A 17280-nucleotide genomic window follows, 5' to 3' on the forward strand; every position below is an offset into this window, starting at 1 on the left:
TAAAAGTAATAAGGATAAAAATACTTATTATTTTATGGTGCAATGTATTACAGGATTTATAGGACTCTATTAAGAGCTTAAAGTAACAGTATCCTGTAACAATAAAAGCCTTTTACTTCATTGTGGGTTTTAATATGTGAGGTTGGAGATTGTGGCAAAAGAGGTAGTAAATAAGTGAATGACAAGAATAAGAATTTGGTACTACTTGTGACAATAGGTACTACTAGTGGAAAAGCAGGAGAAAGTATAGAAGGGTTCAATACTGAATAAATTGATTGTTGAATATATGAAATTGAAAAGGCAGTTCGTTTGTGGGCTGATTGTTGAATATATGAAATTTAGAAGGCAGTTCGTTTGTGGGCACCTATTAGAGGATTAAAGCATTTGTGCTATTGATAATGTGCTTACCTCTGGATACATCCAAACAATATAGATGCATTAAAAATTGCCAAAAATAAAGTGCTTACCTCTGAATACAGTCTAACAACATACCGTAGGTGCATTAAATATTGCCAAAAATATTTGCCCGTATGTCTGGCACTTTGTTTACAAATTTATTAGGTATGCCTTGAGGTTCTAGTACAGCAAGAGGTTCTCGGTGAACATGACAGATCATAAGAGAGTTAAGCCATTTATGGGTTATGGTGTAACATCAATAGATGCACCATTGAACTGATTATGGAAGAAATAAAATTTTTTTCATTTAAGGAATCAAAGTTCTGGACATGTCTTGACTGACTCCTTTTTAATGACCAAGTTAAGAGCATTTAACTGAAGTTGCGGTACAGAGTGAGATCAGATGAAGTGAAATACTCCTTTAAATTCTCAGAGGCACTGTTGTCAATAACTTTGAAGATCTTCACTCTGTAATAACACTCCTGTGCACAACCGGGGTATATTCTTGAGAACCAGCATCAGGCCTCTTTGGAATCTTAGGCTTGTGAGGGAGAGTCACTGGTTCTACTTCACACTCCTCAATTATCTCTTGTGCAACTAACTGTGACTTTCGAACCTTGAAGAGCCTTGTTAAGATTTTCTAGGAACTGTATAATGGGCAGAGAAGCAAAGAGCCCAAGGACACAATTTCCTGTTAACAAATATTTGCGAATACCATTGGTTCGTGCTGCTGTGGATGAACCAGTCGTTTGCTTCTTTATGAAGGGCTTCTAAAGTCAGTTTACAGTTATCCAAACCGTACTTTACTGAAGGTCCATGAGTTAACCAATGAGTTGGGGGCAGATTAGCTTCAGTAGTGATGGGTTTGGTGTGTTTTCAACCTGATTATGAATATTTAGGTAGAGATACTTGAACTTTCCTGGGTTGATATAAATGTTCCCCAAGTTCATGGACATGATCAAAAGCATCCCTAATGAAGGGTGCTGCTTGTACTACTTTAGAAATTACAAGATGGTTGACATGAGTTCCACAGTGGACATAGTTGGCCGATGGTTGGATTTTTTCACTTCTGATTGACAGCCACTGTATTTTCCAGTGCTCGCACCATCATATGTTTGGGCTCTTGAGGTTTAAAATAGTAGGTAGTTGATATTTGATAAGAACATCATGTACCATCTTGTAGAGTCAACCTCCTGTTGGTTTTGAAATTTGATAGAGACTAATAAAGTCTTCTATAACCTCAAATGCATCTGCCTCATAGCACACACACAGATTCTTCGTCATTACCTTAAATAGCTTGTGTCCCATCAATTATAATCCCAAACTGACCAAACATTTCATTTACTTCACAACAGATCTTTCTCAGTATTTCATGCCTCATTACCTCTAGGATTTCATTCTGAATCTCTCCACTTTTGCTAGTTTTAACTTTAAAACATATTAGTAGAAAAATAATGCAGAATAGGGAAATCAAAGGCTTAGACGCAGGAAAAATAATATGCTCAGGCAGCTACTACAAGCGTTGGCGTTTGCCCTCTTCCTGTATCAACAAGGGGATACATGAGTAAAAATTTAAAGAACGAATAATCTGACCATAAACTTCATGAAAAATTTAGTGAGAGGACTTTTTGGGGTATGTGACAGGTTTCTCAAAATACATACTACTTCGGTTTTGAATAACTGCAAACCTGTTTATAGGAAGTAGATATTTTCCTGATATCACTGACTTAGATTGCCAACTCATTCAAAATCCATTGAAGATGGAACCTAGATCCTTTCCAGATAAATTACAAGAAGAATTTGTTGGCTTTGTCAATGACTTAACTGTAAACAGATTCCTTTGTTACTTTGTCATTAACCAGAGTCTGGTCAACAATGACAAGTTCTTATTTTGCTTTAGCAAAGAAATTTGCATGGAACCTCCTGATGCTTCTTTCCACACTACTGTGAGCAGGGATTCTCAGTACTGTGCTTGATTAAAAACAAGTTACATTCATGTCTTGCAGTCAGTGACAACATAAGGGTGGCTCTTTCAAAGACTAGGCTGAGGATTGACTTGTTTGTAGCAAAGAGACAGGCCCAACCATCTCACTGAATTAGACAATAGTCCTTGCATTTTAGTGCAGTCACACTGCATTAAATAAAAGGTGATGATTCCTTAGATTATATCGATAAGATAGCTGTTAATCTAAATATTTATTAGTAATAATGCAGAGGTACCTGATCTTTGAAGAATAAAAGGTGATGATTCCTCTGAACTCCGGTGTGATGAAGATTTTTATTAGCCAAATGCATTGTCACTGGATGAACAAATGTTTGGGAAATGTGTTATCACTGTTTGTCTGAAATTTGGGTACACAAAATGTATTTTCTTTCAGTTTTGAAATATAGGATAAATTTTATGAAATATACTGTGGCCTTATTTTATCAAATAAATGTGTTGTCACATTCAATAAGAGATACGTAAATGTGTAGCATGTTAGGTTGGCAGTAAGTGAATTTTGAATGAAATCCTATGGAGACAAGTAGTATCACTTATGAGCATAGCTGTTCAATATGTGAAACTATATACAGGGTGTCCCTGTCTTACAGCATTCCAATCTTATGGCATTTTTCCAAATATAGTACATGTCTCAAAAGGCATTTTTTCAAATACATTTATCAAGAAAAGGTACTATCTAGCCATGGTGTAATCAAGTTACGTTGCAGTTAACAGCGCTTTCAACAAGAATAGCTAACTAGTTATGGAGCCGTAATCAAGTTACAGTGCCATTAATGGCATTTATGGTGCCTATTAATAATAAGCACCAACTTATGCCAGAAATTGACTTAGAGCATGCGCAGCTGGAACGGTAAGTCGGGGACTGCCTGCATATTGGTTATTTGCAAACTATGTACTGGTGAGTCATCAGTCTTATTACAGTAAAACAATGAATGGGATTAGATAATAACACTCATGTTCTCTCAGAGTGATATCTGGTTCCTTACTAAAATCAGGTGGGCGGGAATTATTGTTGTAATTAGTTATGATATTATATTCACTAGTTTTTAGGTTGTCTTATTTCAAAAAGGACATTTGTATGTGAAAAAATCTATCCTTGCATTTCGTAACAACCTTATTCATATAGTAAATTAGCCAGTTACTTTTTAAATTTTTTTTCAAATATGTATTTTATTTACGCAATGTTTTTTACACTTATGAATTTGGTTTCCAGAACTGATGGCAAGAAGACTGAATAAACTGGCAACACAGCAGCAGTTTATGATAAGAGGCACATTATATTCTTGGGGCAAAACAGATACATAAAGAAAAAGTTTGGTGAGTTTTCTGCTAATAAAGTTGAAACATCATGATTATTTTTTTTATATGTAACTTAGGATAGCATACCACTTAGTTAAGCAATAAGATATTTGTAATGCCCTTAAAGGAATATTGGACAACCAATAACTTGTAATGGCCATAAAGGACCAGCAAAATGACATACTGTAAGAGTGTAGTTAGTGCTGCCACTCATTCTTTTAAATAGGAATGTCTTGCATATTGGAGAGTAAGATGCATTAGTACTATTCCATTTGTATATATACAGAACTTCATTTCTTATGTATTTGACCATTAGGTTGGTTAAATAGACGAACATTTGTAATGATTATTTTAAAAAGATGAGGATGATATCAACATCCTCCCTCCATCCCTTCTTACTTACTCAGTGCCGAGGTGCTTTTCTGAGGTTCATAGAGTAGTTGGGGCTCAGAATGATCAATATCCTCAACACAAATGTGGATGAACTGTTATTGTTGGAAGGCTCTGAAGAAAGGAAATTGGAGGCCAGACTGCTGCCAGGTGGAAGGCAGTCTACAACCACCTCCACAGCATGCTGTCTGTTAGTTCTTACAAGATTGATTGTACGAGCATCAACTGGTCATGTTGAAAGGGTATTGTCACATGCAGAACAGGTTAAGTGTATCAGGAATAAGGTTTCCTTATATCTGTAATTAATTTCCATGAAACCCTCTTTTTAAAAAAAAAGGGGAAATAAAAATTGTGTTAAATTGTACTCATTAGCAGATTTAATGGTGTTTGGCAAAACACCATTACAAAATATGGCAGTCCTTTTTGTAATGTATGTGGCCAACTTGTAATGTCTCAGATTAAATTGAACAGTTAGTATCCACTAACTTCCATTCAAAAGTGAAGCCCTTTTTGATTGCCAGAGAACATTTTTTGTATACGTACTGTTTAGAAAAATTTTCATTCCTCAGTTTTAGGTTTGACATAGTGACATTAAAGGCTGTTGTAATTTGATTATACGTACGTGTATGTAATATACAGGCAGTCCCCGGGTTACGACGGGGGTTCCGTTCTTGAGACGCGTTGTAACCCGAAAATCGTCGTAAGCCGGAACATCATAAAAAATCCTAAGAAAACCTTACTTTTTGTACATGAACTTTCCTGTCAGACATATACTTAGCTTACGTCTCTGACGTCACGACAGAATTCAAAACTCGCGGCTAACGCGACAGGTAGGTCAGGTGATCTACCTTACCCGCCGCTGGGAGGCGGGTGTAAGAACCATCATACCTTTCTTGCCAGATTTTTTCTGTCGTCGGTGTCGACCACACCTGTTGTCGGTACCTCTTGACAGTTGGATTCTTTTCTCGTTTTCGCCCTGGATTGTTTCTACGGACTTTTGGTGAAGTACCCGATCTTTTGGCCTGGCATTCGCGATTTGTGGACAGTTATTGGACTTTTCTTTGGATTTTTCTTTGGATTTTTCTTGGATTCATGATGTCTGATGTTGATACTAAGAAAACTGCTATGTTTAGAGTTTGTTGTATGACTGAGTGTAAGGTGAGGCTACCGAAAGCTGCGGTAGACCCTCACACGGTATGTTTGAAGTGTAGAGGGAATGAATGCACCTTTAATAACCCTTGTAATGAATGTGAAAAGCTGAATGAGGATGAATGGAAGTCTTTGTCTTCCTACTTGAGGAAGCTTGAAAAGGATAAAGTTAGGAAAGCTTCTTCCAGGAGCAGTAGTAGATCTCGTATTAGCGAGTTGGATGTAGATAATCCTATTTTAGAAGTAGCTCCTTTGTCAGTTTCAGCTCCTGCTCCCTGCACCGAAGCCGAAGATGCGCCTTCGGAAGTGGCCTCAATGAAAGCCACCATTCGCAGTATGGAGAGGAAAATCAAGCAACTAGAAGGTAAGAGTGATTCCAATAGTGATTTGTGCAGTGAACCCAGTGCAGTGGAGGGTGCGTCTGATCGGCTCCCTAATGCTTCCAGGCCTAGACCTCTTCCAGACTCCCAGTCCCAGTGGAGGAGGAAAGTCGAAAGCCGCAGGAAGGTTAGGGAGCATCCCCAACGGTCAGGCGTCCCCTCGGTAGTTCCTGTTGATCGTTCCCAGGCTACCTTGGATCGCTCCAAGAGAGAAATTTTGCGCCAGTGCTTCTCGTCGTCGCCTTCGCCTTCTCCTAAAAGAGGATGGAGCTCTTCGGAAGCCTCGCGCCCTTCGAAGAGAGCCTGGAACGCTCCCTGCGCCCGCCCTTCCAGCCCTGAAGTTTTTTCGGAAGAGCCTGAGGTGGAAGCGAAGAAGCGTAAGAGATCTCAGGAGTATCGTTCACCGAGCGGAGATCAAGCCTCTTCTCCTGTTCACGAGTTTGTGAATTCTCCTGCAAGGGTGTTGGCTAACCTTCAGGCGCAGATTTCGGCTCTGGCTGGCTCTCTTTGCGTGTCTTCTCGTCGCAGGAAGGACGTCTCGCTTCCTGTAAAGAAGTCCAGGCTCCCCTCTCCTGACTCTCGCTTTTCGACGGAAGAGGCGCGCTCACCTGTGCGTTCGGATTCTCGCAGGAGGCTTTCTGCTTCGGACAAGATCACATCTGCGTCTAAGCGACATTCGCCTGACAGACAAGTTTCTCCTTCAGACAAGGAGCAAACTGCGCGTAGGAGATCCTCACCCTACAGACGCTCTTCTCGAGACAGGATCGCTCCCCTTGACAGGCGCCAAGAGCCTAGTAGGCACTACTCACCTCGTAGCCGCTCCTCGTCTCGCCTCCACTCTCCGGTTGACAAGCGCCCTAAATCGGACAGGCGCCTTTCGCTGGACAGGCGTCAAGAGCTTGTTAGGCGCGTTTCGCCTGGCAGGCGCTCTTCTCCTGACTTTTACTCGCCTCGAGTCAGGCGCCGAGAGCCTAGCAGGCGCTTCTCCCCTGGTAGGCGCTCACCTAGTAGGCGCTCGTCGCCAGAGATTCTCTCGCCTCGGTTCAGGCGCCAAGAGCCTGGTAGGCGCTTTTCGTATGGCAGGCGCCGTTCGCCTGGTAGCCGCTCTCCTTTGGATAGGCGCCAAGAGCCTGATAGAATTTCTTCTTCAAACAGACGCTCTGCACCTGACTGCCGCCTGACTCCTATTAGGCTTCAAGGATCTGGGAAACGCACTCCTCCAGACAAGAAGGATGTTGCAAGTAGACACTTGCCTGAAGCATTGTCTCCAAGACGTATACGTCTAACTGCCTCTAGAGACTCCTTTAAGAATAGTCGCGCCTCTAAGGATCAGGAGGGCTCTTCGGCTCAGGAGGAACAGGACCCCTCAGAAGAAGAAGGACCAAAAGACGCCTCAGTTTCCTCCTATAAGAAACTAACAGAGTTACTCCTGCAAGAGTTTGGAGATATCCTTTCTCCTGTGGCTCCCCCTTCTCCTCTTTCGTTATTCTCCACTTCGAAGACGTCGAAGGTTTCGTCTTGTGTAAGGATGAAACCTACGGTTTCCATGAAGAAGGCGCTGAGAGGTTTTGGGGAATGGCTCCTTTCGAAGGAAGAGAAAGGGAAGACGGTTTTTTTCTTTCCCTCCGTTCTAAACTGACCGGCGAAGATTGGGATTTGCTGGTTAACGAATCTGGGAGAACCTTTAGGCCTCGCTCTCCCTTCGTCTGCGACTCGGACTTCTCTTCATTAGTGGATGCTGCTCGTCGTTCCGCCCTCTTGTCCGCCAAGACTACGTGGGGAATGAACGAACTTGACCACTTACTGAAGGGAATGTTCCGAGTCCTGGAAGTTTTCAACTTCCTTGATTGGTCTTTAGGTGTGCTGGCTAATAAGACCAAGACCCCAGATGCTCTGTCTCCTGAAGATCTTAACTGTGTACTCACTTGCATGGATAAAGCAGTGAGAGACGGATCGAGTGAAGTCTCCTCACTGTTTGGAGCTGGAGTGCTAAGAAACGGTCGGTCTACTGTTCGTTTCTCACGAAGGCAGTGTCTCATGCACAAAGGGCCTCGCTCTTGTATGCTCAACTCTCTCCTCTTCTGTTCCCCAAGAAATTATCCAAGATGTCTCGAGTGCCCTTTCAGCTAAGGCTACTCAGGACATGTTAGCCCAGGCGGCCAGGAAACCTCGCTCTGTCTTCCAACCCAAGACCAAGAAAGAGACTCCTCTGAGACAGGAGCCCTTTCGAGGAGGACCCGCTGTCAGAGGTTCTGCAACCAGAGGGACTAGACCTTTTAAGAGAGGTAAAACCTTCTCTAAGTCAGTCAGAGGGAAGAAATAGCGGTCAAGGACTCCAGACATCAGTGGGTGCCAGACTACTGAAATTTGCCGACGTCTGGGCCCACAAAGGGGCAGACAATTGGTCCCTATCGATTGTCAGCAAAGGATACCTCATTCCCTTCTCGTCAAGACCACCATTGACGACAACTCCGAGGGAGTTGGTAGCCAAGTACAAGGACCCCATCATGAATCAAGCCCTTTCTCTAGCAGTAGATCTCATGCTAGAGAAGGAGGCTATAGAACTAGTGAAAGATCCCCGCTCTGCGGGCTTTTACAACAGACTTTTCCTAGTTCCGAAGAACTCAGGAGGATGGAGACCGGTGTTGGATGTAAGCGCCCTGAACGTCTTTGTGGAAAAGAGGAAGTTCGCCATGGAGACAACTTCCTCAGTGTTAGCGGCTCTTCGTCCAGGGGACTGGATGGTGTCTCTAGACCTTCAGGACGCTTACTTTCATGTGCCGATCCATCCTTCTTCACGGAAGTATCTACGATTCATGATGGGAGGAAACATCTTCCAATTCAAGGCCTTGTGCTTCGGCCTATCAACTGCACCCCAAGTTTTCACGGGGTTAATGAAAAACGTGGCGCAGTGGCTACATTTGGAGGGAGTGAGGGGTGTCGCTTTATCTCGACGACTGGCTAATCAGAGCAGAGTCTCAAGAAAGATGTCTGGAGGACCTTCAAAAGACCCTTACATTGGCAAGTTCGCTGGGACTTCTGGTGAACTTCCAGAAGTCTCAATTAATCCCCAGTCAAGAGAGGATCTATCTGGGGATTCGGATAGCTTCTCTGGCTTTTCGGGCTTTTCCGTCGCCAGAGAGGATAGCTCGTTGCTACGAGAAAATAACGACCTTCCTAGAGAAAGATACATGCACAGCGAGGGAGTGGATGAGTGCTGGGACACTCTCCTCGCTGGAGCAATTCGTTTCTCTAGGAAGGTTGCATCTCAGGCCTCTACAGTTCTTCCTATACCAGAACTGGAGGCGCTCTCCCTAGATCTTGGAGTTCTCCTTCAAGATCTCAAGAGAAATCAAGAGAGACCTTCGGTGGTGGAACGACCCACTTCGATTTGTGGAAGGAATATGTCTCTACATGCCGAACCCCAGCCATGTGTTGTTTTCCGACGCATCGGAGGCAGGTTGGGGAGCGACACTCGGGACAAGAGAAGTGTCAGGCACCTGGAAGGGGGATCAGGTGTCCTGGCACATCAACAAGAAAGAGTTGATGGCAGTCTGGATGGCATTGAAAGCCTTCGAACCCCACGTCCGAAATGCAGTAGTGCAGGTCAATTCGGACAACACAACAGCCTTGGCGTACATCAAGAAACAGGGGGGGACGCACTCCTTCTCCCTGTACGAAACAGCAAGGGATCTTCTGCTGTGGTCTCAAACAAGGAAGATCAGTCTTCTCACCAGATTCGTACAGGGAGAAAGGAACGTCAGGGCCGATCTCCTGAGCAGGAAGAATCAACTCCTGCCTTCCGAGTGGACCCTCCACTCAGAAGTATGCCAAGACCTGTGGAGAAGATGGGGCAGACCTCACATCGATCTCTTTGCAACAGCAAAGAACGCAAGAATCGAACTTTACTGCTCCCCGATCTCAGACCCAGGAGCAGTTTCAGTGGATGCGTTTCTCCTAGATTGGACAGGGCTAGACGTCTATGCCTTTCCCCCTTCAAAGTACTAGGACAAACCCTCAAGAAATTTGCTATCTCGGAGAGGACAAGAATGACGCTAGTAGCTCCGTTCTGGCCCGCCCAAGATTGGTTCACAGAGGTACTGGAATGGTTGGTGGACTTTCCAAGAGCACTTCCACAAAGACAAGATTTGCTCAAACAACCCCACTTCGGACAGGTATCACAGAAAACCTCCCCGCTCTCAATCTGACTGGCTTTCGACTGTCAAAAGTCTTGTCAGAGCGAAGGGGTTTTCGACAAAAGCTGCTAAGGCTATCGCCTCGGCTAGAAGACCTCGACCCTTAAAGTCTACCAGTCGAAGTGGGACGTCTTTCGCCGTTGGTGCAGGAACCAGAAGGTTTCCTCTTCCAGTACCTCTGTGACTCAGATAGCAGATTTCCTAGTTTTCCTCAGAGAAAATGCGGTTTGGCAGTATCTACTATCAAAGGATACCGTAGCATGCTGGCTGCGGTGTTCAGACATAGGAATTTAGATCTTTCGAATAACAAAGATCTTCATGATCTATTAAGATCTTTGAATCTTCCAAGAAAACTTTGAACGAAGTTCAAGTTGGAATCTGATGTGGTTCTTCGTTTTCTGAGGTCCGCTAGGTTTGAACCACCACATTTAGCCTCCTTCAAAGATCTCACGAGGAAAGCTCTCTTTCTCATGGCTTAGCATCTGCTAAAAGGGTTAGTGAGATTCATGCCCTAGAAGGAAGGGTAGGTTTCAAAGGAGATTCCGTGGTTTGTTCCTTCCTTCCTTCGTTTTTAGCAAAAAATGAGAACCCCTCAAATCCTTGGCCAAGGAACTTTGAGGTTCGTGGTTTATCTGCCCTAGTAGGGGAAGAACCTGAAAGAACTCTTTGCCCTGTTAGGAGTTTAAAATACTACCTTCAGAAGAAGAAAACCCTTAAGGGCATTGAGGACAGACTATGGTGCTCTGTAAAGGACCCCAGCAGACCATTGTCGAAAAATGCGCTGTCTTTGTTCATTAGAAGTGTTGTGAAAGAAGCACATAGATTCTTGTAATGGAAGAACATTTCAAGCTTCCTTAAAAGTCAAGGCTCAATTGAAGGTGAGAGCAATTGCACTTCCTTGGCCTTTAAGAAGAATATGTCTCTTCAGAATCTGATGAAAACTACATTCTGGAGATGTAATTCAGTATTCGCCAACCACTACCTAAAAGACTGTCAGTATTACGTATGACGAGTGCTTCGCGTTAGGCCCGTACGTATCGGCGGATTCGGTGCTGGGCAGGGAGCTGGAACATATCCTTAGTAGTTTTTCCCTTGTTTTTTTTTTTGGTAATTGAGTTCATATGGTTGTATGAAAAATGATGCAGGTAGGCATCTTCTTTCGTTTCGTAATGCTAATAACGTTAGTTTGGTTAGGTGATCGGATTTGGTTTGAAGCTCCCTGCGTTGGTAGTGGACAGGTTCTGTCATAGAAGAGGCGAAACCCCCACCATTGACATGATCCGACTTGGATTCTACTAAGTAAGCGGATATCAAGTCCCGTTAGTAGACCCAAAGAGTCTTTTCAGCTGTAGGTCACGCCCTCGCTGTAGCTCTTATGGCTATGCAGACTAATAGACAGTATCTATGAAGTCTTCAGCCTAAACAGGTAAGAACCAAGGTTATGTTTATCCTACAACAGGTGTTGTTTACCTTTTCTTTGTTATTTTCTGTCTTGTACCCTCCACCAAGGGTGTCAATCAGCTAAGTATATGTCTGACAGGAAAGTTCATGTACCAAAAATGATATTGTTGTTTATTTTACAATAAAGTTTTGTACATACTTACCTGGCAGACATATACGATTGATGGCCCGCCCAGCCTCCCCTCAGGAGACAGGTATAAGAGAGAAAAAATCTGGCAAGAAAGGTATGATGGTTCTTACACCCGCCTCCCAGCGGCGGGTAAGGTAGATCACCTGACCTACCTGTCGCGTTAGCCGCGAGTTTTGAATTCTGTCGTGACGTCAGAGACGTAAGCTAAGTATATGTCTGCCAGGTAAGTATGTACAAAACTTTATTGTAAAATAACAATATCATTTTAATGCCTTGGGTGCATTGAATTCTATGTAAACTGCATTCTTATTTCATTTTTCATTAAAAAAAACTTCAAATATTGATTATTTTGCATTTTTGGTGTCATATTTCTTCTGCCAAATCAGCTTTGTAGGCGTCGTAACCCTGGAAATAATTTCTGATGAATATAATTGAAAAGCGCCTTAACCTCGGAATGTCATAAGCTGAACCCGTTGTAACCCAGGGACTGCCTGTAAATGATTTTGAGTAGATGTCACAGCATTGCATAAGTTCCAGAGATGTTGCACGGGGATAACTGATCTTTTAAATATTACATGAATTTATTAAGATTAAAACTTATCTTACACTTTATTACTCATTTGAAGTGCAAATATTTAGTCTCATAATGCCCCAGAATAAAGAAATATCCAAAATCCCCGCAGCTGGTTGGACTAAGGATCTATCCCAGGTGCCACAATGTATGCAACATGACAGAATTTGTATATATATATATATATTTTTTTTTTTTTTTTTTTTTTTTCATAGCTTGAGTTGGCAACATCATCTTTATATGAGGCACATTACCTTTGACCCTATGTCATTTGATAAAGCTTGGGGTCATGGGCAGAAATTATGTCTTTTAAGTGCAGCCTTTAGGGTGTTTGGCGACTCGAGTATTTCCATTCCACAGGCAGTCCCCCGGTTATCAAAGGACTCTGTCAATGGCGATCAGGTTTTATTTATGGAGTCATAACTGGCCAAGTTTCGGCCAAAGTCACCGAGTTTAGTTAATGGCAGTTTCTGCTCATCAGCACCCTGCCAAGAACGGATCCCTGTCGATAACTGGGGACTGCCTTTATATGTGAACTGATTTACGGTTATTTGCTTGCATGAGTAGCTCAGAATAATTTTAAATCAGTGGTATATTCTTCTAAAAGTAATTCTAGTAAGTAATTTTATAATAAAAATTGCAGTTGTTAACATTTTCATTTTCTCTTCCAGACCATGGATGACTTAATTAAGGAACCAGATAGACTGGAATTTGTGGATTCAGACCACATCATGAACTATCTGCAGAATATGGATGAGGCATGTGAAAATAGTTTGATGGGTTGTGAGGAGAGTATGGGTGAGGGAGTTTCATTTGATAAAGACCTTGCCAAGCTTAACATGACTGAGGGACTTCTTGACAACCTAATCAAAAGCGTATGTGGTGGCATTAATGACTCAACCCTCATTAATAAAGACAGCACAGCTGGCATGTCTACTCTTTCAGATAATGAGAGCTCTGATATGGATATTATTACTAAGTCTTTAAGTTTAGATGCTTTTGAAAATACACAGCTAAATGAAGTTAATGAGACAGGCAAGCTTACTAAAGAGACTTTTCATGCTGATAACAGCTCTCCAAAGCAGAGTTTAGGTGCTTCGGAAAGTTGCAGTGTGAATATAGCAAAAAAGACAGATTCAGAGCCAGTTTGTAAAAATGAAAGTGTTCAGAAAAGTTTACAGCCTTCTTCAAAAGAGGATGATAATGATGTCATTGTTTTGGATGAAAAAGAGTTTTCTGAGTTGATCAAAATGGAAAAGCAAGGTTCTGAAACGGATGATTGTGAAATTATTGAAGAAAAGAAACCAACTTTATCATGTGATGCAAAGACTATTAAAACTGAAAAACTAGATAAGAAAACTAATGTAGAGAAAGAAGCATCTGATCATGCTTTCCATATAAACGATAACATGAAACAGGGGCTTTCCAAACTTACTTTCCCATCAAAGGCATCTTTTTCCAGAAGTTCTGTTCAGAAAAAGAAAATTCCACCTCTTCGCCCAATAACGAATACAAGGATTACTATTGGGCAAGTTTTAGAAAAAGCCCAAGATGTACAGAATAATGTGTTGGTTAAAGCTAGAGTAGATGATTCAAAGGATGTTCAGGGTGAAAATATTGGCATTGATAAGCCATCAAATCCTTTAGCAGATAATGTAAATTTGTGTTTAAGACAGATGTCTCCTGGCAGCGTATCCACTAGTTCTAGTGAGAAAAGCATTGAGGATAAAAGTAATACAGCTATTTCAAGTCCATCTCAGAACAGCAGCCCTACCCTTATTGATGATCAGGATGAGATGCTGAAGGCCAAAAACAAATTACAAGGTAAATTTTTTTTTTTTCCTTGTGTATGCATGCACCTTAGCTATAATGCATTATCTTTTTATATAAATCCATCAGTCATATATATGTACACAGTTTTGGTTTTTAATGTTCTCAGACTTACTAGTCATTTGGCTTGACATACAGGATATTATTGAAGTGCTATTCGAACCACAGGTACCCTCTGAACACCTTCCTCACTGTACATATATAGTTTGGAAATGAGACTGCCAGATCAGTGGGCCTGGAGCAGGGAACTCACTATAAGGTTGATGGGTTTATATGAAAAGATTAGTTTTATTAAGAAAATGAGTTGGTTTCATCACAACCCCTTTTTTCACATATATATACACAGAATACGGGGGGACGCATACCAGACCCCCTCCTCCTATTTTGGTAGTTAAAACTTCAGAAAAACTCACCAAAAATGTTTATACCTGTTTTTTTTAGTAGTTTTATCACAAAAACTGCATTTTATGATGAAATTGATATAAAAAATCCAGGAATTTGTTGATATTTCTCATAGAAAAATACCGTGAATAGGCGAATTTCCCATGAATAATGTGGGGAGACGTTCCAGAGAGTAATCCACGAATGTGTCAGTCCGTGAACCCGGAGAACGCGGAGAAGGACCGATGCAAACAAAAGGGGGGGGGGGGGGGTGTTTGGCCAACCCCCCCACCACCACCACCACCACCACACCGGAGGCCCCCCGGAGCTCAGAGAACAAGTGCAAGGTCACAGTACTCCCTGCTGTCCAAAACTCCCGTGACCCCCCTAACAGGGGGGAGGGGGGAGAAGAGCTCGGATGGTTGCTATAACGACCGTAAGCAAGCCAGGACAGACCCCCCCCTCCACAAGGGATGGGGGGAAGGAGACTGGGACTAGGGCGATCAGTGGCTCGATGTGAACGCAAGTGGACCAAGAGGTGAATGCAACAAAACAGCCTAGGTCGAGCGTCCACGTGAGCTCGAGAAGACCAAAAGGCGATAATGCAACAAAACTGATCGTCAATGGACCAAGAGATGATAATGCAACAAAACTGCCTAGGGTAAACTGATCGCCCTAACATGCAAACCCCTAAAATATAAATACATCGTAAACAGAGAGAAGGAAATCATGAGTGAGAGAGAAAGGGAACGTCCAGGAGAAGTAGGCTAGTTCCCCTCAGGAAAACAAGCCGACTACTCAAAAGCTAGCCTTAGCCGACACAAATGGAGGGCAACAGCCAGGATGCTGGACTGGAAGACGTAAAAAGTAATCACTCAGAAGCCTAAACACCTAGACAAGGAGACATGCATGCATGAACACTAATCTAAATTATAGGCAGTGGATTTCCGAATAATACGACGTAAAATAATAAAAGGTAATAATCGGGAACTTGTGTATCACGTGAAATGACCCATAATTAAAGGAAAATACACTGGAGAGATACCACGGTATGGGGGACCGAGGAATCTAACCGAACATGAGGCGAGCCGGCACGGCCGCCATGCGCCAGGCCCGGAGACTATTATCGAACCTAAAAAACGGTAAAAATAGCTCCTGGCTGACAAAAAACTAGTGTAAAACCTTTCGGGGTACTTAACTTAGCTGCGGCGATAGCTGCAAGTTCCATGGCAAAAATAATTCAAAGGAAAAGAGCACAAAACACACAGAGGAAAAAAGGCACGTGCTACCAAGTTCGCTAACGAAAAAGGATGGCCACCAGAGGCGCTGCAGTCGGCGTGCTGAGTAGCGTAGTAGTAGTAGTTGCTGACTCCGACTGTGTATCAGCTCTTTCGGGAGGGGGATTCTGATGAAGGAGAATTCTAGATGACAAGAGGTTCGTGGTAGTGGTCTCACTCGCCCCAGAAACCATACCGACACCCTCTTTTATTTAGGGTGAGTGAGTCAGTTATTCTGACATCCTCCTGAATTTATTTTTTTCTCTGGTATAATGTTAGTATCATTTACCTAGAAATAATGAACTTAAGGATTATTTCACGAAGCGACACGAACTGAGCCCAGAAATATCCTTTCCATTTTACTTACATAAGGGTAACTCTTCTCTCTTACTGAGATGAGATAATTTTTATGGTAAATGTATGTGTTTATTGATATTTTCAAATAATAATAATATAACTAATTTCAAATTAAAATTATTCTTCCCTTCGTCTTGCTCTATCAATTTTCCTACCTTCTCTCAACTCACAGTCGCTCGGAGCTCGGAAGCTGTCAAATATGTCAAGTAATGTGACAGGAGGGGAATAGTGCCATATAATGATCAAGGATTTTAATAGTTTTTATGCATTTTATCTCTCTCTCTCTCTCTCTCTCTCTCTCTCTCTCTCTCTCTCTCTCTCTCTCTCTTTTACTGAGATGAGATCATTTTTATGGTACATGTATGTAAGAAGTTTATTATTAATATTTTCCAATAATAATACTACAGGCAGTCCCCGGGTTACGACGGTCTCGGCTTACGACGTTCCGAGGTTACAACGCTTTTCAATTATATTCATCAGACATTATTTCCAGGGTTACGACGCATGTTCCAGGGTTACGATGCCTACAACACTCATCTGGCAGATGAAATATATCACCAAATATGCAAAATAATCAATATTTGAAGGTTTTATTGGATGAAAAATGCCATAAGAATGCAGTTTACATAGTTTTTAATGCTCCCAAAGCATTAAAAGTAAGGTTTCCCGAGGATTTTTGACGATGTTCCGGCTTACGACGATTTTCGGCTTATGACGCGTCTCAAGAACGGAACCCCTGTCGTAACCCGGGGACTGCCTGTATATGTATAATGTTAATACTATAACTGTAATTACAAAATTCATATATAAGTATAAATACAAAATCTTTCCATTTTACTCTTTTAAATACTCTAAGGACAACTCTCTCTCTCTCTCTCTCTCTCTCTCTCTCTCTCTCTCTCTCTCTCTCTCTCTCTCTCTCTCTCTCTCTCTCTCTCTCTCTCCCCCCGGCGAGTGTTAGAAGTACTATGTATGTACGTATATACCTTTAAGGGTACTAATGTTCAGGATTACTTTGAAATTATATTAATACAATTTCTAAGATTAATACAGTAATATGATAATAATTTAAGGTAAATTTGATGTAGGATGTTACATAAGGTATACATGTGGTGTATCTATTTCTTCCTTCTTCTCTCTCTCTCTCTCTCCTCCTCTCTTCTCTCTCTCTCTCTCTCTCTCTCGTCTCTCTCTCCTCTCTCTCTCTCTCTCTCTCTCTCACTCTCTCTCTCTTCAGCAAAGAATTGATTAACAGACAAACAGATTGTTCAGTACTCTCTTTTTCTTTTCTCTGGAAAAGATATATATTATATATATATATAATATCATATATATATATATATATATATCTATATATATATATATATATATATATATATATATATATATAGATATATAATATATTTATAGGGAAGAAGTGTTGCCTACAGAAGTTCATTTCAGTCTTTTGATATTGTAAGG

The 17280-nt window shown here is 41.8% G+C and overlaps 1 protein-coding gene across 6 annotated transcripts in view; it reads left to right on the forward strand.

Moving 5' to 3' along the window:
- LOC135210920 (uncharacterized) overlaps window positions 1–17280 on the forward strand; it is a 304637-nt gene that overhangs the window by 204884 nt on the left and 82473 nt on the right. For all 6 annotated transcript variants that reach the window (XM_064243882.1, XM_064243884.1, XM_064243881.1 and 3 more), the window contains 2 exons: window positions 3612–3715; window positions 12646–13798. In XM_064243882.1, the coding sequence (XP_064099952.1) occupies window positions 12649–13798 (1150 nt within the window). In that variant the 5' untranslated portion in view covers window positions 3612–3715; window positions 12646–12648. The remainder of the gene's footprint in view (window positions 1–3611; window positions 3716–12645; window positions 13799–17280) is intronic.

Source organism: Macrobrachium nipponense, chromosome 4 (genome assembly GCF_015104395.2).
Source record: "Macrobrachium nipponense isolate FS-2020 chromosome 4, ASM1510439v2, whole genome shotgun sequence".
Classification (NCBI taxonomy): Eukaryota; Metazoa; Arthropoda; class Malacostraca; order Decapoda; family Palaemonidae; genus Macrobrachium; species Macrobrachium nipponense.